A 24,042-nucleotide genomic window follows, 5' to 3' on the forward strand; every position below is an offset into this window, starting at 1 on the left:
GGACGAGGCCTAAGACGTTTTTTGGGATTGGAAGGCTTTTACGCATTTTTATTCCTTTTCTATTTGGTCCTCATGAACCCCTTGTCCTTAATTCACAAAAGCATGAAGGTTGTGAACACTTACTAATGCAATGCAAACTCCAGTGAGTTTTAAGACGTTTCCAATTGTTTACCCTAATTGTAAAGTTATCTAGAAACCAATACAACCGGCAAAGGGTTGTTTAGGATAAAATTATACATGTACATTACGGGAAGCAATGTGGTAAACTGAACCATACATTTATTATTTATTAGCTTATGGCATACGAAGACACTTTTGTCACAATTGCCATTCAAACAGTTGAGCATACAAGACAGGTGTCCTTGCTCACCTTTAGGGGTTAAGGACTAGAGCTCAGAATTTGCTATGGAATATATACTATATATCTAAAAGTTGGGATCATTGAGCCACTACACCCTAAGTAAACGTACAGTAAACAACTTTCCACCTCTGAACAGATTTTTTTTTTTTTTTTTTTTTTTTTTTTTTTTTTTTTTTTTTTTTTTACACCACCCCCATTCCTATTTAATGCTGAAATCACTATCATCCCTATAGCAAAAATGAGATGGTCCCGGACACTCAACTTGTAGATACGTGGAATTTTCCTCTCTGCACTTCTTCCAGTGGGACAAGTTATTCAAAGGGTAGTTTTGGAATTATGTATATTAATACTTTGCCGTCCTCTAGAACTCATTTCTTAATTTTTTTCACCCCAAAATCCTTGGAATAGTAAGAATTCACAGAATGCATTTTATGTACCCTAAGTAGATGAAGCCATTTCAATTTTTGATGATGTTTTCATATGCAGGCATTATGGGAAATGGTGTGACAAAACAGCCTAAATTGGAACCAGGAAGACAATCAAATACACCTTTTCCTGTTGATGATTGTTCAACTGTCTTTGAAACTCTTCCATTCTTAGTAAATGGTATAAGTGGAATAAGCTATGTGGTGATAGATTCAAAAGAAAAATTGTGAGTATTGAATTATATTGTTCATTACTCCAGAGAGCACATTACTGCACTGAAGTTAACATCCATCTCTTCCTAAACTTACTTTCTCTTCATTTCACCACCGACAAAAGGGGATTGTGCTGCGGGTAAACTCAGATGTACACAATGTGTAAGGAAATTCCTCAAAGAAATCCTTATAACCTCTGTGAAGTTAATCTTGCTGATTGTGAATGACTGAAACATCTCTCAATATTGCTTGTCCACCCGACACTTAGCATGGGTCGCCAAATTAAGGATTTGTGTATACTTTACTGTATATTTTAAATTCGAAATATCATTAGGATACCATAAATTATGGAGCATCTGTACTTGTCTAGTTTTTTATTAATATACAGTATACAATTTCTCATTTCTACCCTGTACGGGAGTAAAGCTTTTAACACACTGCGAATGTTACCACTGTATATAGCCTTTCTTCAGCAAAGTGTGAATGATGCAAAAATGTGTTTGCAGTGTCCCCTCACTCCTGCCAACATTGCTATCGTTTTTCATCTGCTTCTTCTGGTCTTGTTTAGCAATCTAATTGTTTTAAGTTCTAATTTGTTCCAGTTTCAAATTCCATTAAAGAACTTGTCCTTCAGATGAGCCATTGTTAAGCTGACATGTTACAGTGACAAAAAATGTGATAAGTGTTATCTTCACTGGCAGTTGTGAGTCTCGGGTGACTGCAGCAGCCTTTTGTTGATCCTCAGTCCAAAAGTGGAACCTGCCCCCCCCCCCCCCCCATTCATGCCATGTGCCAAGATTGATCCAGGAAGGGTGTTATTAGGAAGAAGCAGCTTGGCGTGAAACTGCTATTTGCGATCCACATCTACTGCTGCCAAGTATAGGAATGCCTTAAATATATTTGGATATAAATGGCATGGGGTGGAATCATTTCCTAATCTACCATTCTGGATTCGTGTCTATACTTATTGGCGAAGGTGGTACAATTTTGGATAATTGCGTTGGAGCGCACGCATGAGCATTTTCTGCACTTCTTCCATCACCTCTTCTTTGTGGAGAAATCTTCTTGTGGCTGAAGGGCAGTTGTCAACTATCATGCACAGTTACCTTTATCAAATTGCATTCAAAATGGAAACTGCATGCTCCCTACTCTTCCATCAGGAAGGGTACCTAATGCTTACTGTATACCAAAGGATAAATACAATATGTCCAGATGTACAGTAGTCTATCAGTTCTTTTGATAGCACCTCTACTTTTCCTTCAATGTCCATGCAATTGATTACCTGAGTGCCACCTTGGGGCCACTCAGGTCAAGTCTGTTGAGGTATCTTGAATTATGGCTGATCTAGGCCTCTGTAGACTAATCCTTTTTGGGGGATCAAGGTGTCCCCTCCCCCTCACTTTTATTGCAATCGGAGGATATTGGTAAACTACATGTCAAATCTCATGCCCAAGGAAAGGATGAAGTATCTGGGTATGCTGATTGGCAGAAAATCTTGCTTTAGGGACTTCTATAAGTAAGCTTGGGAGGTAGTACAACTGTGGTATGTGGAGAAGCTAGTCTCTCACTGGCTTCACCAGAAATTTCCTCAGCAGTGTTTAAAATGGCTGCTGATTGTTGGAGGTGAGGTTCACACACTGATAATCTAGTCTCTTTTGAGGTGTGGACCAAATTAGAACACTTACTCATTAACGTTTTGGAAATGCTTAGAGCATTCATCCCTATAACAGGTGATGGATCACAACAACACAACTGTTGAAGCCTACCTCAACGAGTTCCCTGCTCCCGTGGGATTTGAAAAAGAAAGTGCACATCTGTGTGGCCATCAGTAGACTTGGATTGCTAGGAATGTGTATTCTGGGTAGAACTACCTTACAGATCAGCTCAGTTGTAAGGGGGAAAATCCTAGCATCTTCAAGCAGAGTGGAATCTTGATTTACAAGGTCTTTGGATTGATCCCAAGAGAAATATGGCTTTGCCTGGTCTTCTCCATAAGTTATGCCCTCATAAGTACTACTGCCATTCAGTGAAGCCGTTATACTTCTTGGATAAAGACTTTTAGTAGCTCCAAGTGAGAGGTGTTCTTATTCGGCTTTGGGAGTTATCGGGACGGTCGTCTGCAGCTGTCTGCCAGGAAAGTGGTCCACTGTCATCGTAGTGGGTTGTATAATTCACATCTCCCGGGCCAAAGCATATTTTCAGGAGGTTGTGGACTTCCTCTGCTGAAGAAGCTTCTCAGTTGGATTTGGATCTCTCTTTTGGGGACTGTTTCATGGTCAAATGAAGCCTTGGGTAGTCTGGCCCACCCTGGGAATCAGGCTCCAGAGTTGGATGTAACATCATCCTCAGGGTCTGGCATCAATTTCATTCCATCTCCTGAGAAGGCCATCAACAGAGGTCATGCCCTCAAGACTGTCTCCCTGATAACTAGTATCAGCCAAAAGGGAGTGAAAGTTTTTGGGGTCTCTCATCATTTTAATATTGGAGAGATCAGATTTTGTTATTGTCTTCATCTTATTAGACTTAGTAAGAAAAACACCGTATTCTTTAGTTCTTTAGCCCAATTTCAGACCTTTTCAATCTCATCCTACTAAGGTGACATTGACAGGATGCAACGAGATGCCTTGTGTCCAGTGAGTACCCCGCAATGCTACTTGGAAAGGACTCTCTATCTCAAACATGAGTGTTGCAACATTTTCATTATCCTCGGCATGAACAAGAAGGAAGGGCCCAAGACACACTATCCTTTTGGACTTGAGACTTCTTGCAGACTAGATGTCTGCTATCTTGCACAAGAGCTCTCAGGGTTAACCTTTCCAGAAATACTTGTAGGCATATTAGAGACATGAGCGATGGTTAAATGATAGCAGAACACCATTCCCTTGTGTATCTTTGGGAAATTGTCCACAAATCTTTGAAACCCCTTCCCTTGGGTGCTTTTGATGGCTGCTCATTAAGCTGTGTAACACTCCCAGCTCCCTCATAGCACAAGTTTGTATCTTGTTAAAGGTAATACATTTAGCATAAGTCTTGAAGAAAGGCAGAATCTTTCTTTTACTTCCTTAATTTTTCCCCTTCAGAGGAGGTTCAGAAGCTGCAACTGTTTCGTGCTAGATTTGAGATTATTACTGGTAAGTTGTGCAATGGAGGCCTCTTTCCTACAGACTAAGTCTGCCAAGAGCAATGTCCCCGTCCTTTTTATATGGGAAGAATGGGTTAGTGTATTGTTCAAACACATTTCTGTTGCTATTCCTGGTTTAACACTTCTGATGTCATCTTCCTCACCAGGGAGATAGCTTTTCCATGACCTAAAGCTAGTATCCCATTTCCCGTTAAGCCAGTACTGTACTGGATAGGCCCCTAACAGTTTCTTCATCTATATGATTAGCCATTGGGAGACTGGGAGTCTGTCTTTTTGCTCCCTCAGGTCTAGAAAGAATTGCATTTGCAACCTTACAGTTTGATTCATGGGGACAGTGCCCCACCAAGGAGCAAGTCTCTTATTTAAAAGAATGAAAGGTTTGTTTTCATGTCGGAACAATTACCAAATTTTAAAATTACCATGTGTTAATTAGTATTTTTCCTAGCTTTTCAAGCCCGAGTCCTTCAAGTTAAACCCCCTCGACTCAACCACCCCTCTCTCTCTCTCTCATTAAGGCAAAGGTCAAAAGTGGCTTGACTCAGTAAAGCAGTGGGTAGTTTCTTTCGTTTACCTGTAACTACCTAGTTAATGTTTCAATGGCCGCTCGTTCGTGTACTGAAGTATCTCCTTTTTAAAAGGACTTTGGATTGTATAGCTAGAAAAAGAAATTCAATTTTAAGATTTGGTATATTAGAAAATTTGAGCTATTGATTTATGAAAATGTATCAGATAAGTTGATGTGATGGAAGATGAGCTATGTGAAGGAGTTAATGTAAATATTGAACTGTTGTATGTAAGGCTTCATAGTCATGTATTTTTTTTTCTAATTTAGCAAGCGTCTATACATTCCTTTTTAAAGTATAATATAATCATAGAAATAGAGTAGTAAATGAGAACTGGTGGCTGTTAAATCTAATCGTATAGTATAGATTACATCTAAATAGCTGATTTTGTAGGATTATAGTGTACAGTAAATACATTGGGGTAGGGTCATGTAGTTCTACCAGAAGTCTGCAGGGATCAATTGATAATACTAAAATAAACTGGGAAAAGCATCCCGATAATGGTAGCTTTCATACCCGTTTTTGTTCTTTGTAAGGTTTACAGACATTGTCCTTAAGGAAGACTTTATGTCAAGCAAATAACATTGATTTAAATTTTCCTAAATAATACAAGGAGCATGGAAATAGGTTTTACTTACGTTAGTATTTTTCCTGAGATGAGTTGCTTCGTTTCATTTGAGGTTGGATGTATTTGATTGAAAACCATAGTTGAATGATTTAATTTTTTTCTGCTATAGAATTAGTGGAACAAAAACAAGGCATGTGTTATATGCAGTATATAATGTTAAACTTCAGTTTATAAATGTTTATTTACATTTGCTTAACCAAATGTGTTATGACTGTAATTTCCAGGGTTGGTATTTTTCTGAAAAGTTCTTTTGTGGATTCCTGTATTGCGTCCCTTATTCTCACTCTCAGATAGAGTGGGGTCCTCGTTGTATGACAGAGATTCGTTCAGATGCCTCGGTGCAAATTGAATTTTGATGCAAGTTGGAACTCCTAAACACAATACTGTATGTAAGTGCTTAAGTCGCCCCTTATGCTAATGCAATAGTAAAGTCATGATCTTGGACATAAAAACATATTTTATGAGAGAGAAATGCAACTTGAAAAGTACATTGATGGATAAATTTACAGTATACTTTAGAGTGATGGAATACAAGGAAACATTGAAATTTATACAATTCTTACCTTTACTTGTGTGGTTGGATTGTGCACTAGAAGGGCCGTTGAAAGGGGTGGAGAGAAAGGTTTAATAGTTGGAGGAAGACAGAAAGGCAGAACTTGCAAAAGGTTCTGGAGATCCGAGGCAGGTGATTCTGGGCAACCTGCATAATGTGCTGTTGAGTCTGGTGGCCAATGTTTGTTGGGGTTCTTCCTTTTCTGCCCGTTTTCCAATCTCTACCTTCACTTTCATATTGATGTCTTTCATTTTCTTTGGTGCACTGGCATCGTTGTTTGCATTATGCTTGGGCATCATGATGAAAAGCAAGAGTTTGGGTAAAAGTAACTGGAAAAGCACAGGGTAAAGGGCAGTCCAGAATAGCATACGCACAAGCACAGGACAGCGCAGCAACGATCACTGAGGGATGTACATAGGCTGTTTTCTTCGTTCAGGTATTTTACTCCCGTTTCTTCCACCAATAAAATGAGATATTGGCCAAGCCTTAGATGTTGCAATACATTTCTTAATAAGTTGGAGATGCGTTGTATCCATGAAACTTCATGAGACGAGACCTTCGTAACCCGAGGGCCACCTGTTTGACGAGTATCTTAAGTTTATGACCTTGAAGAATACAATAGACTGGGTCAGTTGATATTTTTATACAATTCATTTCATATATATATATGACATAGAAGGTTCAGGGATGTGTAGTCTGCAAAGTCCCCGCTGTGGTAAGCCAAATGATGTTGGAAGTTTTAGTAAAACAAGAAGAGTCTAGTTACACTATTGTGTAGATTTAGCAATAAGGATAATGTTGGCTAACTGTTCTTATCATATTGTTTTGACTTCAGTTTCTTTTTCATGTTCTTGTTTTCCACCTTTGACTCATCAAAATTTGTTTGGCGAGGTTAATAGATATAGTTTCGTGTGATTGTGACGTAAAGTTTCAAGTGTGGGAAGGACATCCTTCAGTACTTAAAAAATTAATGTAAAATACCACTCGGTAAAAGAAAGCAAAATATAAATAAACCGTAATTACTGAGATTACAAGTACAGTTCCAATTGAATGCTAAAAGATTTCCCCTTAAAAATATTTGTATATTTCTTGAACACATTTAAAGATGGCATAAAAAAAGGAAAGAAGCTGATTTTCCTTCAAAGAATATAATGACAAGCTTGCCAATTTTGTTTGGTGAAGATTGCAAAAGAATACTCTTGATTGGCCTTTCATTTTCTTATAAAATTAATTATATCTTGATTTTCAATTTTGTTATAAGAACAATTTCAGTTTCATGTTCACATAAATTTCAGTAAGAATTTAATTCAGTTTCTTTTTCATATATTTCAATGGCAATTCAAATCATTATATCCTAATCAGTTCAAAATCAATATATGTACCTTTCTGGTGGTAAGAAGCAGATTATTATTATTATTATTATTACTATCCAAGCTACAACCCTAGTTGGAAAAGCAAGATGCTATAAGCCCAGGGGCTCCAACAGGGAAAAATAGCCCAGTGAGGAAAGGAAAAAAGGAAATAAATAAATGAAGAGAACAAATTAAACAATAAATCATTCTAAAATAAGTAACAACGTCAAAACAGACATGTCATATGTAAACTATTAACAACATCAAAAACAAATATGTCATAAATAAACTATAAAAAGACTCATGTCCGCCTGGTCAACAAAAAAGTTGTTGATGAAAAGACACTACAAGTCCCCACTCTCTGAGACATGTGTTAAAGTGATACATTAGCGTATTATAATTAAATTTAGCAGAGTGAAGTCGAATAGCATTTTGCTCCGTGTGATGAGTGTGTTCTCGATGATGGGGTTCTGCCTGTAAAGTTCTTGTGGTAGTAGGCGTATTAGGGTGCTGACACAAAACTGCTCCTGTAAATAATGGGGTTCTTGATAAATTATGCAGTACAAATGTTTATCGATAATTTATTTTCTATTTTTTCTTGAAGCGTTAACAATTATAACTCATATTTTGAATAGGCCTTGGCATCGAGTCATTGAAATAGAAACTTTAATTTATAAAAAAGTTTTTACTAAATTTAAGGCAGTGCTGAATGACCTTGAATGTCCCATTGCATAGCCTTATGACTACTTTTTTAATCCAATTCAAGCCATATTGAAATTTAATTAAAAAATATCTATGTGGAACAAATAATTCCTTATAGGATCTACATAAATGTCAAAGCTAAGATTTCATGAAATGTATTGGGTAGATTTCCTGACATAATTTTTTATATTTTATATACTTTATGATGATGATAGTGCAAAGACTTTGCAGAGTTAAATGACCAATTATGAAAAGTCTCTCCATCGTTGAAACTCCTTGCCGCTTCGTAATTCTGTCAGAATCTGTAGTCGTCTTTGTAAAAAGCAAAGGACCAGATCTCTTACTTATAAGAGTTATTGTACATCGCAATGAAATAATTTAGCTTAACCCCAGTTACTGGACTGGAAAAGGCATTGTAATTTCTAGTTCCTCCAGAAGGGCTATTTTAACACTAAAGAATCTATATACAGTACTTTTGTACTGAAAATAAATGCTAAAATATATTTCATGACAATGGAATGAATACACAATCCTGTTTGTTCCCTGCTGCTGTTGTCACCTTAGGAAATCCCAGTTATAAAACGGCTGCCAAGCACCAAAGAATCATATTCCTTTTAAGAATTTACCTTATAGATACAGTACTCCTGTAAATAACATTTTGATTTGATTATTGTAGTAATAAGGAATTGAGAAGGCATACACCTTGGAATTCAAGTAGAGCCCTTTTATTTAGAATACAAGCACAACACACATTTGATGACTTCCCCTTCATGACACTTGTTACAGAAATTGGAGAACTTTAGTACTGAATTCTATAGTCATTTATCATTCTCTGTTACTCGTAACTTCATCCGATATCAAATTAAAAATCATATATATAGATCTCCAAAAGAAATTTTATCTGAATCCCTAGCATTTTTAATTTACTGTACCGTATTCTCAAATTAGGTTTTGAGACGTTTGAATATTCTTGACGATATGAATATTTGATTAAGATAAAACTAATTCTTTTGGGCCAGCATTACTATAGTCCATTTCTTTTAGCGAGTCATATTTGCACCGACTCGCAACGGTGCCCTTTTAGCTCGGAAAAGTTTCCTGGTCGCTGACTGGTTAGAATTATCTTGTCCAACCAATCAGCGATCAGGAAACTTTTCCGAGCTAAAAGGGCACCGCTGCGAGTTGGCGCAAATATGACTCGCTAAAAGAAATGGACTATAGTTATGAATTTCAAAGTTTTGATCTATTGGTATTTAGGTTACTGTAGTCATAGGGCAATAGGATACATGCAGTTGGTAGTTGCTGAATTGGATTATGTTCGTTTCTTCGGTCTAATGTTTTAACGTTTTTTTTTTCATTTGATTGAAACGTGAAAATAGCGCTTCGATGGTGAAATGTCATGTCTTGCATGGGAATTTAGAATAAAGGTTAGAAATATTCTGAATCAGTCACGTTAAATAGTAAAGGAGGTGGTGCTTTTTTCATTGCATTCAATCTTTGCTGATACTACAGTGAAGCTTTTTTGTTATTCTTCCTGATGGAGCTTATAGCTGTCAATAGCTTGCGTTAGGTATGTAGTTTAGTTTTGATTTTATCTGTAATTTTCTTAGTTGTATTTTATTTTTTTGTGTGACTGCTAAAATCTTGCGTAGACTTTTCACTTGCAAAGGAAAGTAAATACAATAATAAATAAATTTGATTACTTACTGTTTTCATTACAGTACTGTAATTAAAGATGCCAGCATTCATAAGATATTGTAGTTATCAAAAGCAGAATTCATAGACTCATTCTTCAATTAATCGCAAGTTTTAAAATGGAATAAGATTTTTTTTCTATTGTTAACAGCATATATTAGGCCATCCCAAAATTGCTTTGTTCATTACTTGTTTTAATAATAGTCACAGTTAATTAGGTTTTTAATATAGGTTCTTAGTCCCAATCTTCTACTTGATGATAGATTTCTGACGATAGATTATTTAGCTTTACTAAGGCAAGGAGCTTTAGGCAATCCAGCGGCTGTCGTAAATAGCTTCCTAACTTTTAAAGTAGTCCTTCCAGATACCTTATTAAATAATGAGTGAATGTGCAGATATGTACGACGGTTAATTCATGTCTTTCGAAGATTGCTGCTATTAGATTTCAAGGCATGAAGAATCTTTTAGTTTCAGCTCGGAAATACAGCTCTAATATATGGTGGGACTCACTTTGTATGTGCACACCCACAGTCCTCCATTGCACACCAAATGATTTGCCGTTGAGTAAGATGTTATTACCTCTTTTCATCAGTGACAGTATGGTTTGACTGTGTAGAGCTACTGATATTCCAACCAAACTTCACATTAAAACAGCTGATCAAGGTTCAAAATGTATAAAGATGAGCTCGAACAATCCAAGACTAATGTAGTAGATGTTCATCTTCATTAACCCTTTTGCAACAGTAACAGAATAAAAACCTGATCATTTTATTGATTTCAACTTGTGATGCATTGGAATGCAGTGAATTATCACTCTTTTGATATGATGAGTGAGATTGGAGATTTTTTAAAAAAGGGATATCCAAAGTTAGAGCAAAGAATATGTATATTAAATGTATATAATTTTTTCCTTTTGTACTTATGAATTTTTAGAAGCAACGCTGGTCATTGAATCTGCAAGGCAATCTGTAGCAAGTGGGTTAATACTTATCATTGCAGCGCCGTTTTGTCAAAAGCAGACTCGAAACCGCAAAGGAACTCGGTAGAACATTGGGCCTTCAGTTCTTCTTGAAGAGTTATTAATGAGAAAGAGTTTTAGTTTGCAGATGTTAAAGAATATATATATATATGAAATTTGCCTGTTTTCTGGAATTGGCGAGGTTAGTTTGGGAGTTTATTTAGAACTTCTGAGGTACCATGAGAAGTATGTGCAGCTAATAAACTTGTAAGTTGTAACAACATATTTATATAATTTTGAAATGATTTATTCAGGTGTAACGCCAAGACTGCTCTAGTCTGAAGGGGAATGTGATAGATCCTTTGGTACTGGGTGATATTCAACAAGGACTTTGCCATCTTTGAGTTTGTAGTTTTGTGTGTCTGTGTATGGATGTTTCTACAGATGTGGGCTCCAATGTGCTTTTCTTGTTAATTGTTTTGATTAAAGCAGGTCTTCCTAGCTGAGAGCAGTATGTAGAATAGAGCCATCTAAATCTTTACATTTGAACAGGTAAAGGAGGAGAAGGGGGAATTATTAACAGGTTTTCTTCTGAGCATTATTATTGCGCATAGGTGTAAACTCTGCCTGACCCCCTTGCTCCAAGTGTGGGATCCTGATGCGCCACCATTCCATCTCAGGTACCGGTTTGCGGAGATTTACTATCGACGAGGAGAATCCACACACAAGGGCCGGAGCTCGCCTGCCCGGGTTGAAACCACTGTACTATTTCTCCCAGATGTGTGGAACGTTTGCCCAACTAAACTCGAGTGGGACGGCCTCCACCTCAACTATAAGCGGCAGTTGGACAAGAAGCTCTCCTCCTCGGCAGGATGTCCGCAGCAGCTCGAGGATCTGGAGGGGGAGGAGGAAGACAAGGCACTCATCTCATCTTTTTCTTCTATACGGTTCACTCTCTTCTTGCAGACCATCTCCTTGTACTTCATTATTAAGTTGCCTGGGTCTGCATTTTTTGGACAAACAAAGTATAAAAAACTATCTAATGCTACTTAGAGGTTTGTTTACAAGTCCGAGCACTGACTTCAGCTTTGATCTTTTGCTGCCTTAGTGACTGGTGGAATTATGAAGGTGGAAGCTGCAAGATCATTGCTAGGAGTATCAAACCTGTCAAGATTTGTTAGAGCAGAGCCAGTCTCTTTGATATTTACATTAACTATTAGTTAACTTTCCTTTGCTTCTATTCTGTTTTATTAATTAGCATTTATTTTTTTTGACATCATTGCAAGGTACATTTTGATTTTGTGTTGACCCATTTGATGTTTTAATATAGTAATGTAGTTCCTTTATCACCTCATCTTTTTGATTTGTATATGACTGATCTGCTCTCCAATGAATGAGTCAAGGCTTTAATTACGATCTTTTTCAAGCATTGCAATTTGACATAATATTAAAGAGAAAGTTACAGCCAGGCAACTGCAAGAAGGCAGGGCAGATGATTGGTCACAAGGGCCAGGGTCTTTGTTATGCAAATGTTAAAACTTGGACCTCTGGTGTGGCCACTGGTGGACATGATCATCCTTTCTCACTGATCCTCGAACTATATCTGATTTAATCATCACCACACCAACCAGTCACCACTATCACAACCACCACCAGCCTTTTCTTGCAGACTCTACTAGCCGTTTCTGTGTTTCTTATGACTTTTTATTATTAATATCATCATTTATTATTATTATTATTATTATCATTATTATTATTATTATTATTATTATTATTATTGAATTTTAGTTCATTTCATTTTCTCATATCTCCATGCTGGATCCCACCATTTATTGAAATTTGTCTTAAAATATGCCTCTATATTTCCTTTTTCTGTGTTTATAATTAACCACCATATTTAACCAGCATCGATATATAGCTATGTCAAATATCCACCCACTGAAGCTGTGACAAACACTGTTTTGTAGCCTTTGTTTTCTTTTTTTGTGTCTTTGCCACATTACATTCCCCTTTTAAGGTTGGCGCTGCAGTGAGAGATAGGCACACACAAACCAACCTTGATCCCCAGAAAGAAAGAAAGAGAGGGAGAGAGAGAGTGTGTGAAAGATTCATTCTTTGAAATTGGCTAGGATATCTCTATAACTATTGACCCCCTGTCCCGCTCCATTTAATGAGGGGTAATAGTTTCTCTGGTTTTTTTAGGAAGAAGCTGTTAGGAAGAATCCCAGCCATTATGCTAGCCTAGACCCAAAGACCATGAAGGTGAGTTCTCTGCATTCCTCCCCATTCTACATAAACATTCGATACGTCTCATAATAATTGTGGTTTTACTGATTGCAAATACATATTTAGTCAATAGTTTTTTACTGTGAATTAGTTTGCATGAAAAGGTCAGTTTTGCCTTTGGCCTGACAAAGTTAATTTTGAGTTCGCCATAATTCTTCCTTCGGCACAATGCTGCAGGTGGTGGAGCTGCGGTCAGAATTGGATGCACGGATGCTCAACAGCAAAGGTCTCAAATCACAGCTGATTGCTCGTTTAACAAAGGTAGGATTTGCAGTTCCAGGAATTATCTGGAAACAAAGTACATTACATACTCTTGGATATTTAATTAATTTGTTAATCATTTTAGTTTGTTTCCTTTGAAAATTTATTATTCCTACACAAATACAAACTATTGTTCTTTACTATAGGAAAAGGATAACAGCAAAGCTGGAATACAGCACTTGAAACTTATAACAAGGTGTAAACAACTGCCAAGTAGTTACTGTGCCAGCGGTAGGGAGACAACGACCTCCTTTGTAGCTCACTGTAACCTCAATTGGATTCCAGTTGTCAGAGAGTACGCTTGCTCTCTACTGAAATCTTTGGCAGTGCTTGCTGTGGAAATTATCTGAAATTTTCTTTAAAACTTCTTTCTCTTTCCAGCTTTGTGTGTGTATATGTTTGTGACTATCCATCATGCATTTTTTACTGCAGTTTACAACCTGTTAGTAACACCTGTTTGCATCGATGGTCCTTTGATTACGTCCCTGCCTGGCAATCACTGGTGCTGCGAGGTCATCCTTCAAGGGGATGCAGTTCTGTGGTAGAGCTGATCCCTTCTCCTTAGGGGTCTTTGAGATTGCTTGCAACCTCTTCTACTTTCCCCTATTCCATCTCCCGAATTCCATTAACCTTTTACGAACCTCGAGGTTGACAGTTTTTCTCGTTTCTCTTGGGATGCAAAAGACTTTCTCCTAAAGGAAGTTTTTAATTTTTCAGTTTGATGATGTGAAGTGGTGAATTGAAGAGTGGATACCGAAGCACAGGACGGCTGTTCCTGAGAGTTCCTTTAGGACTCCCTTAACCCTTCTGAATGGTTTTGTGTGAGGACTAGCCCGACAATGACTTTGAAGACCTCTTCACAAGGACCTTCTCAGTGGCAGTTTCAGTCTTTACCCTTCAGGAGGTCCTTCTTCAGAGCTCTTCTGCTCCTTGGAACATGCTGACAAGGTTGTTTGTCTTTCTTGTTAGATATTTCCTCATTTAAGGAAGATTTTAACGCCCCTGGTTTCCTTCATCTTCGGGGACCTTCTAGTTCCAGTAAGCAACTTCAAGAACGTTTTTCAGTGGTAATCCAGCCGTTATCTTTCAGGGTATCCTCGAGATCCTTCCTCTTCGTAGGAGGATCTCTGTCACCTTTGCCGTCCTTCATCCTGACCTGCATGGATCTTGAGGGACCTTCTAGTTATGCGTGACCTAAGAGGATATTCTCACCAGGCTGCACCTTTCAGATTCTCCTCCAGAATTTTGCTCCATGAAGCATGCTCACAAGGTTGCTTGTCAACCTTGTTCTTCCATCCTGATTTTTGTGGAAATTCTCTTAGCTGCAGTTCCAGACATTGCCCTTCAGGAGGTCCTCCTCCAATGCTCTAGCTCTTCTGAGCCTCCTCCCAAAGTTTCTTATCAGCCTTGTCCTCACTCTTCCTCTTCGGAGGAGGATCTTTGACCCCTCTGATGTCCTTCTCCTAGACCTCTGTGGAACTAATTGTCGTTTGGAATGGCATCTCCAGTAGCATGGCGCCAAACGTGACCCTGCCTAAACTTAGAAGCTTAATTCCTAAGTTCCTGTGTAACCACCCAGTTGGAACAGGGACATCTTCTCACCTAAGGATAAGACTCCTATAGTAAAGAACTATGGTTTGTGTTTATGTAGGAGCAAATGACAAAGGTTAAAAATAATTTTTATTTTTCCCAACCATACAAACTTAAGTTCTTTACTGAAACTTGTCCGCCATCATCAACCCCCAATGTAAGTCCCAGCTGCTATCCATTTGAGGTTACAGTGAGCTACAGGGAAAGCAGTTGCCTCCCCACCACTGACAAGGTAACTACCTGCCGGTTGTATACACCTCGTTAAAAGTTTTAACTGCCGTATTCTAGCTGTGCTGTTGTCCTTTTCCTATAGTAAAGAGCTCTGGTTGGGAAAAATACAAATTATTTTCAAATTGTCTTTATTTTTAAGTGATCATTTTTTTAATACTGTGAAATGAGATTTGAATGGTGCAATTGATTTGGACCTAGTGATTAATATGGTAATTTTTCTGCTCTTCAACTTATGAATTTTGGAGGTGCTAGTATAATATTATATTAGACTTTTTCATTTCTCATGTGCTTGGTTTTCATACTGAAGGTAGTAAAGTACTTGTATTTCTATTTGGTTGTGAGTAAATTCAGGTATTTTCTTGCAGATATTGAAAAATGAACAAGAAAAGGAGGAAATGGAGAAAGCTGCAGCAGCAGAAAGTGCTGAAGTAGATGAAACCAAAAAGAAGGAAGAGGAAGAAAGGAAAAGAGAAGAGGAGAAGAAGAGAAAAGAAGAAGAAGAGAGAAAAAAAGAGGAGGAAGAGGTAGTTATGTGTATATTTGAGTAAAGTACCCAGTTTAGTAATTAACCTGCAGTAAGTTTTTATACTTCACTAATCAAGTTTGCTTTCTGTTTATAGTTGTCAGGAATCTGTTCATAGTTGTCAAGAAAAGAATTAAAAAAACAGAATAAAACTGAAAAGTATAAAATTGGATTCATAAATGAAAGTTGTCCTTATAAGATTGAATGCAGAAAAAGGCTGATAACAAATAAAAGTATGGATGATATCAATGATTGATTACTCTCAGGAGACTGTTCAAAACTTGCATTTTTAAATATTTAACTTAGCCGGTGAATATATAATAGCTGAGCCTCCGGCGGCTCGACAGAAAAACACAAAAACTCGCGAGCGATCGCTATGAAGGTTGCGGGTGTGCCCACTAGCGCCAACTATCGGCCAGATACCGCATATACATGTAAATAGCTCCAATTCTTCTCTGTCGGTCTGATCGACAAGACGTACCATTACTCGCTGTTAACCTGGAGTTTTTCAACAGTCTTGGTGAAGTACTTCCTTTTGGTTTGAGCTTTCGCAGTGCAGGTGTTTTATCTTCAACTTAAATCTTGAACTCTTTTTTGGATAGATTTAATTGTTGATGACTTTGGATTGTTTTTTGGACTTTCTTTGACTTTTCAAAATGGCCGACCCTTCCCTTATCCCTTAGTACGGAAGTGTGTTTTAGGCTTTTAGCAATTATCTTATCACGTTATAAATTGTTGTTGTTAATTATAGATTTTCCTCTATATATTTTATATCTCACCCGCCTTTATTAGGCCTCTTCGATTAGCTTTCCATTTATAATAAACATCAAGATAAAATTTAATGATTTGTTTATATGCGGCCTTACCTATTCCTCCCCTAATCCGAGAGTAGGCGGTCCTAACTTGGAAACCGAAGTTAAACAACGTTGAGCCCTTTCAATCGTAAATAACTTTTACAGAGCAAATGATTTAAAACTTATTAAATGAATATTTTTTAGTAGATATTTTATGAAAGATTTTCTTTGAATAGTCTTCGTGCTGTTTCAAAGATGAACTAACGTTTGGTTTTTTTATGCTACGCATTTTGCGCTCTATCGTTACGATAGAGAGAGAGAGAATCACGGTTTCACTTTGCAGAAAGAGTAAATCGATTCTGACGTTTTGTTCATTCTTCTTTCAAACTGAAATGTTTTAAATACTAATTTAAAGGAACTTGTTAATTTTCAATTTCTTAGTCCTTTCAGGTTTTTCCTTTGGTCAAATAACCTGTTTATTGACGAAAGGTGAGTGGGCTTTTCTCTTCGGTGTGAAATCAAGAGAGAGAGAGAGAGAGACGGAGAGGGAGAGAGGAAGAGAGAACGTTCCGATCTTTATTCTCGTCCCAAGCGAGTAACGTTGTTCTCGAGTCAGTTTTTTACTCTCGTCCCAAGTCTCTGTACGGGGAGAAAGGATAAAACGTTTTTAGTTTTTATTCTCGTCCCAAGGCACTGTACGGTGAGAGATTGAAAACGTAGTTTTGAATGAACTAGTGTTTAGTCTCCTCCCCAGTCACTGATCCTTTTATTTTTATTATATATATATGTTTACTGTTTTTTGCTTGTATTAATGTGCTTACATTATACGACTTATTTCGCAATTATAACCTTTTGATGTAGGGTAGAATTGCGGGCTTCAGGTAGAAATCAGTTTTATTCATGCCTAATGTGAATTATTGAAAAATTCGATTTCAGTGAAGTAAGTGCAAAACAGAAAATCGTAGTGATAAAGTGATAATTGCGCAAAGTGTTATCAGTGTTGCGACAGAGGGTTCGTCTGTTCGTGCCTGTCGTTCGCCTAGTCCGAGACCTCTTGCAAGCTCCCATGCCCCAGGGAGAAGTAATGTCGTAGGACTTATGGGTTCGAGAGGCTTTAACCAACGAACAGACGTTCCCTCTATGGTTTCAGGCGTGTCTCGTCAAGACCGCCCCTACCATAAGACGAGCGAGACGGTTTTCTCCTCGTCATCCGAAGGCTTATCGCGTAAGAAACCGTGGAGCAAGGTTTCGAGACCCTTAAAGCGAAAGTCAGTCCCTTCAGGACAGGTCCAGCGTCCTGGTTGTAGCCATTGGGACAGCTCTGACCCTGTGCAGTCATCGGAAGACTGCTCGACGCCTAAACAGAAGCGTAACACAGGCTCCGAGAGTCTTATTGTAGGCAAGGTTTTGCAGTCACATACGTTACCCTCGTCTCTTACCGCACCCATTCCCGTTGATCCTAAATGGGTTGTACTCCAAGACATGCAGAATAAGCTTGCCTCTCTTATGGAGGACTATTCTGCTGAGCAGGTTGACGATGATCCTCGCCGCTTAGCTGATCGAGATCCTGGCCGTCAGCCGCCCAAACGAGCCTTTGCTCGTCCTGTTGACGTTGACGTTACAAAGTCACGTCAATCACGTTTTGTAGAGCCTCACTCGATGCAGTCCCGTGTTGACTCTCAGCCGCTTGTGGTCGTTCAGCCGCTGCCGCTTGCTCTTGTTGACGTTCAGGACGTTCGCCAACCAGCGAAGTTGACTTGTTTTGACGTTGAGCGTCGAGCACCGCAATCAAGAGTTGTTTTGACTGCTCAGTCTAGGCAGTCAAGGCAGTCTCGAGTTGACGTTGAGCGTCCTCCCGCACCTGTTGTTGTGCTGGTCAGTCCTTTAAGCAGTTACATGACATAGCGTCCTTGACTGCTACTGTTGCTCCTTTGCGTGTGGACTCTGCTTGTCAAGCATTGCCACCACGGCAATTGTCGGACAAGGTTCCTTCAGATGAGGAAGTTGCTGATCCCCCTCCTACTGATATTCCCTTGGGGACTCTGTCAGACGGAGAGGAGCCTAAAGCTGCTCAGCCCTCTATGGACTTTAAATAAATCATGCTGATTTTTAAGGATCTTTGTCCGGATCTTTTTGTAACTGCTGCTCCTCGTTCGCTTAAACGTCAGAGTTTACACTAGGCCTAGCTACTTCGAAGCCGTTGTTTTCTAAGCTAGTGCTCTCTCTCTCTTCTAAGAGAGCTTTATGTTTGCTAGGCGACTGGTTAATCACCAGGAGGAGTTTGGGGGAGACAGCCTTTGCTTTCCCTCCTTTTAAACTGGCTTATAGAGCGAGAGTCTGGTATGACACAGGAGAAGTTCTCGGCTTGGGAGTTCCTGCCTCTGCCCAGATAGACTTCTCAAACCTCATAGACTCTCCCTGGCGCCTGGCCATGAGACGCTCCAAGATTTTATGGTCGGCTTCAGAGCTAGACCATCTCCTGTTAGGAGTTTTTTCGAGCGTTTGAAGTTTTGCTGTACAATTATGTCATGCATAAACAAGGCTTTCAGGGATGGCTCCAATAATCTGACAGCCACGTTCTCTGCAGGAACAAGACTATCAGGGATGGCTCCAATGATCTGGCAGCCACGTTCACTGCAGGAGTACGTAAGAGGCAAGTGCGCTCAATGTGTTCATTGTCAAGACAAACTTCATGATGAAGTCTACCAGGCTGTCTTGACAGCATTAATGGAAGGCGACTGGATGGTCTCTCTCGACCTTCAGGATGCATACTTCCACATTCCTATACACCCGGATTCCCAACCGTTTCTGAGGTTTGTTTACAGGAATGTGGGGTACCAGTTTCGAGCCCTGTGCTTTGGCCTCAGTCCTGCTCCTCTCGTGTTTACGAGGCTCATGAGGAATGTGGCAAAATTCCTCCATCTATCGGGAATCCGAGCCTCCCTGTACTTGGACGACTGGCTTCTCAGAGCATCGTCCAGTCATTGCTGTCTGCAGGATCTACATTGGACGTTGAGTCTGGCCAGGGAGTTGGGACTTTTGGTCAACCTAGAAAAGTCCCAACTGATCCCATCCCAGACTATTCTATATTTGGGGATGGAGATTCGCAGTCCAGTTTTTCGGGCTTTTCCGTCTGCCACCCAAATAGAACAAGCCCTGCTCAAAGTCCAACTAATGCTGAAAAGAGAATGTTTGTTCAGTCAGGAGTTGGAAGAGTCTCGTAGGGACTCTCTCATCCCTGGACCAGTTTGTCTCGCTAGGGAGACTACACCTTCGGCCTCTCCAGTTCCATCTAGCCTCTCACTGGAACAAGGACAAGACGTTAGAGACGGTATCAATCCCAGTCTCCGAACCAGTAAAGGCATGCCTGAAATGGTGGGACAGCAATATCAGTCTGAGAGAGGGACTATCCCTAGCAGTCAAGAACCCAAACCACGTGTTGTTCTCAGACGCGTCGGATTTTGGTTGGGGTGCGACCCTGGACGGTCGGGAATGCTCGGGTCTGTGGACCTCAAGTCAGAAGAGCATGCACATCAACGGCAAGGAGCTATTAGCAGTCCACTTGGCCTTGATGAAATTCGAAAGCTTTCTTCGAAACAAAGTGGTAGAGGTCAACTCAGACAACACCACAGCTTTGGCGTACATCTCCAAGCAAGGAGGCACACACTCCCTCACGCTGTACGAGATCGCAAGGGACCTTCTCATATGGTCAAGAAATCGAGGCATCTCCCTGTTGACGAGATTCATCCAGGGGGACTTGAACGTCTTGGCAGACTGTCTCAGTCGGAGGGGTCAGGTGATACCCACGGAATGGACCCTCCACAAGGACGTGTGCAAGAGTCTTTGGGCGACTTGGGGTCAACCCACCATAGACCTCTTTGCCACCTCGTTGACCAAAAGGTTACCAATCTATTGCTCACCAGTCCCAGATCCAGAAGCAATCCACATAGACGCGTTTCTACTGGATTGGTCTCATCTGGACTTATATGCATTCCCACCATTCAAGATAGTCAACAAGGTACTGCAGAAGTTCGCCTCTCACGAAGGGACAAGGTTGACGTTGGTTGCTCCCCTCTGGCCCGCGAGAGAGTGGTTCACCGAGGTACTTCAATGGCTGGTAGACATTCCAAGAAGTCTTCCTCTAAGGGTAGATCTCTTACGTCAGCCCCACGTAAAGAATGTTCATCAAAGCCTCCCCGCGCTTCGTCTGACTGCCTTCAGACTATCGAGAGACTCTCAAGAGCTCGAGGCTTTTCGAAGGAGGCAGCCAGTGCGATTGCGAGAGCTAGGAGAGCTTCTACCATCAGAGTATACCAGTCGAAGTGGGAAGTCTTTCGAGACTGGTGCAAGTCAGCATCTGTGTCCTCTTCCAGTACCTCTGTAGCCCAAATCGGAGATTTTCTTTTACATCTGAGAAATGTTCGCTCCCTCTCAGCTCCCACGATTAAGGGCTACAGGAGCATGTTGGCTTCGGTCTTTCGTCATAGAGGCTTAGATCTTTCCAACAATAAAGATCTCCAAGATCTCCTTAAGTCTTTCGAGACCTCTAAGGAACGTCGTTTGGCAACTCCTGGATGGAACTTAGTCGTGGTCCTAAGGTTCCTCATGTCAGACAGGTTTGAGCCATTACATTCGGCCTTCCTGAAGGATCTCACCCTCAAGACGCTTTTCCTAGTGTGCTTGGCTTTGGCTAAAAGGGTCAGTGAAATTCATGCCTTCAGTAAGAACATCGGCTTTTCTACAGAAAAAGCCACATGTTCACTTCAACTTGGTTTCCTGGCCAAAAATGAACTGCCTTCTCGTCCTTGGCCTAAGTCTTTTGATATACCTTGCCTGTCAGAGATCGTAGGCAACGAACTTGAAAGAGTGCTGTGTCCAGTTAGAGCTATTAAGTTCTACTTAGCTCGTACTAAGTCCTTACGAGGTGGATCTGAGGCATTTTGGTGCTCAGTTAAGAAACCATCATTGCCTATGTCAAAGAATGCTTTGTCATATTTTATCAGATTTTTAATAAGAGAGGCTCATTCTCACTTGAATGAAAAAGACCGATGCTTGCTTAAGGTTAAGACGCACGAAGTAAGAGCTATAGCAACTTCCGTGGCCTTTAAGCAAAATAGATCTCTGCAAAGTATTATGGACGCGACCGTTTGGAGAAGCAAGTCGGTATTCGCGTCATTTTACTTAAAAGATGTCCAGACTCTTTACGAGGACTGCTACACACTGGGTCCATTCGTTACAGCGAGTGCAGTAGTGGGTAAGGGTTCTACCACTACATTCCCTTAATTCCAATATCCTTTTAATCTGCTCTTGAAATGTTTTTTAATTGGGTTGTACGGAAGGCTAAGAAGCCTTTCGCATCCTGGTTGATTTGGCGGGTGGTCAAATGTCATTTCTTGAGAGCGCCCAGATTAGGGGTTTGATGAGGTCCTGTTGTATGGGTTGCAGCCCTTGATACTTCAGCTCCTGGGATTCTTTCAGCATCCAAAGAGGATCGCTGGGCTTCGTGAGGAAGACAGACTAACAAGGCAGAGTAATCGTCTAAGTCAACTTCCTTACCAGGTACCTATATATATTTGGGTTTTGTTATGATATAACTGTCAAAAACTCTAAGCATATACGCTGTAAACTTAATTAACTCTGGTCTCTACCCACCACCATGGGTGTGAATCAGCTATTATATATTCACCGGCTAAGTTAAATATTTAAAAATGATATTTTAATTATAAAATAAATTTTTGAATATACTTACTCGGTGAATATATAAATTAAAGGCCCCCCCCCCTTCCTCCCCGATAGAGACCCAGCGGGATGAGAAGAATTGGAGCTATTTACATGTATATGCGGTATCTGGCCGATAGTTGGCGCTAGTGGGCACACCCGCAACCTTCATAGCGATCGCTCGCGAGTTTTTGTGTTTTTCTGTCGAGCCGCCGGAGGCTCAGCTATTATATATTCACCGGGTAAGTATATTCAAAAATTTATTTTATAATTAAAATATCATTTTATAGCTAGTTGAATGGAGAAGTTTATGGGTATTGTTGAAAGAAAAGATAAAGAATTGTCTATTTTTTTCATTCTATGGCAGTCTTTCACTTTTTGCTTAATTTAAGAAAAGCTCCATCATTATGGTAAAGACTGGTCCCATCGACATGGATAATGTATTGCGTCCAGCAGAATGATGTTAGGAAGATATGTCTCGAATGTGGTAGTGGTTTGGTTAAATAGATATGGAAGCGAATAAGACATTCATGATAAAGGTAGTAAGTTCAAGAATGAAGTGGTTAATTTGGAGGGAGTAGTGTAGTTCAGTTTTTGTAACTTTTTCTTATTCTGGCAGGAATATTATGGAAAGAGATTAGCAATTTAGTACAGTGAAAATATAGATGTACATTCTGAAATTGCATTACTTGAATCTACATATAATAGTGCTACAATGTTTTCGGATTAAATTCCTCTTAGCTTCGGTTAGTTGATGAATAATTTTTTTTTGTATGTCCTTTCCTTTTTCATTTTTTTTGTTTGTTTGATAGGGAAAGATTCATTATTAGACTATAGTATATTAATTCTCCGAAATGTTTGAAAGTCAGGTTGTTTCATGTATGATATTTTAAGTAATTAGTTTTTTTTTATTACCAGTTTCCTTCCACCAAGATAGTGAGTTAATCTGAAATATGACTTACGGGTAAGATTCATCAAAACAAAGAGGATTTTGATAATGAAATTGATTATATTGATACTTACGTGTAGGTCAAGTGGTTTTTGCATGTTTAGGTTACCTAGAGTTCTGAATCAACTTCAGTCGTGTTAGATTCCCGAGTGCGATTTCCTACCACAAAGTTGTGCAACGTTCCTGCGATATTTGGTGCCAGGAGGGAAGGGTATAAGGGGGTGGTGATAAAATATGATTATTTGTTAAAATTGAAAAGTTCACGCTCTGGAAATAGTCAGCCATGTAACCTTTAGGTAAGTATGAAGACAATAAATTTTTCAGTAAAATTTTTGTGCTGTTAGTAGGTAGTGGTGATCAAGTGTAGTTTTGAGTACCAATATGGTTTGTGGAAGATACTAGAACAGTTAGGGTTTCCATTAGAACCCTTTATGCTTTTGGGGTAACTGGCGAACAATTTAGATTCAGTGAAAACTGTTGGATATGTCTCATTGAGGGGAAGTTACTTTTGTCAATTTTGAGTGGAGGTTTTTCTGTTACATTTATAATTTAAAATATTTGTGTACATTTTTATTTTTAAAGAAGTAGTGTACATAAAGAGAAAAAGTTCTTAAAGTAACAAAATTAAACTAGGGTAAGTTCTGAAGAAGTAGGATATTTGCCGTTTCCTGTTACATTACAGGTTTCTTTTTTAACCATTTCTGAGATATAAATTCAATGATAGGTTTTTGTTTAGGCAATTTAATTGAGTACAATCAAGGTGGAATACTTATAACCGCAGTTACTGAATTACAGTATTTATGATTTTGATGTAAGGAAAAAATTGAAGTGTATTTAGAAATTGTGAAACTTTTTATTAATTATTATGGTTTATCAAATATAAATTTATATTTAATATTCACTTGTGTTTTGTTTCAGAAAAAGAAAGCTGAGGAGAGGGAGAGAAACTTGCTAGAGAAACGTTACACGCTCCCAGATCAACCCATGATCGTTGTTCATCCGTCACGAACTGCAAAGTCGGGCAAATTTGACTGTACAACCATGTCATTGTCAGTGTTGCTAGATTATAGACAGGTTAGTTTTGCTTTAACGAAATTT

The 24,042-nt window shown here is 39.2% G+C and overlaps 1 protein-coding gene across 1 annotated transcript in view; it reads left to right on the plus strand.

Annotated features, from left to right (window-relative positions):
* The window catches only part of LOC137655834 (cell division cycle and apoptosis regulator protein 1-like), a 67,758-nt gene that overhangs the window by 17,099 nt on the left and 26,617 nt on the right, over positions 1–24,042 (plus strand). Inside the window, exons 8-12 of the mRNA XM_068390015.1 lie at positions 11,273–11,510; positions 12,795–12,854; positions 13,056–13,139; positions 15,326–15,484; positions 23,863–24,018. Of these exons, the coding sequence (XP_068246116.1) occupies positions 11,273–11,510; positions 12,795–12,854; positions 13,056–13,139; positions 15,326–15,484; positions 23,863–24,018 (697 nt within the window). The remainder of the gene's footprint in view (positions 1–11,272; positions 11,511–12,794; positions 12,855–13,055; positions 13,140–15,325; positions 15,485–23,862; positions 24,019–24,042) is intronic.

This window comes from Palaemon carinicauda, chromosome 16, assembly GCF_036898095.1.
Source record: "Palaemon carinicauda isolate YSFRI2023 chromosome 16, ASM3689809v2, whole genome shotgun sequence".
NCBI lineage: Eukaryota > Metazoa > Arthropoda > Malacostraca > Decapoda > Palaemonidae > Palaemon > Palaemon carinicauda.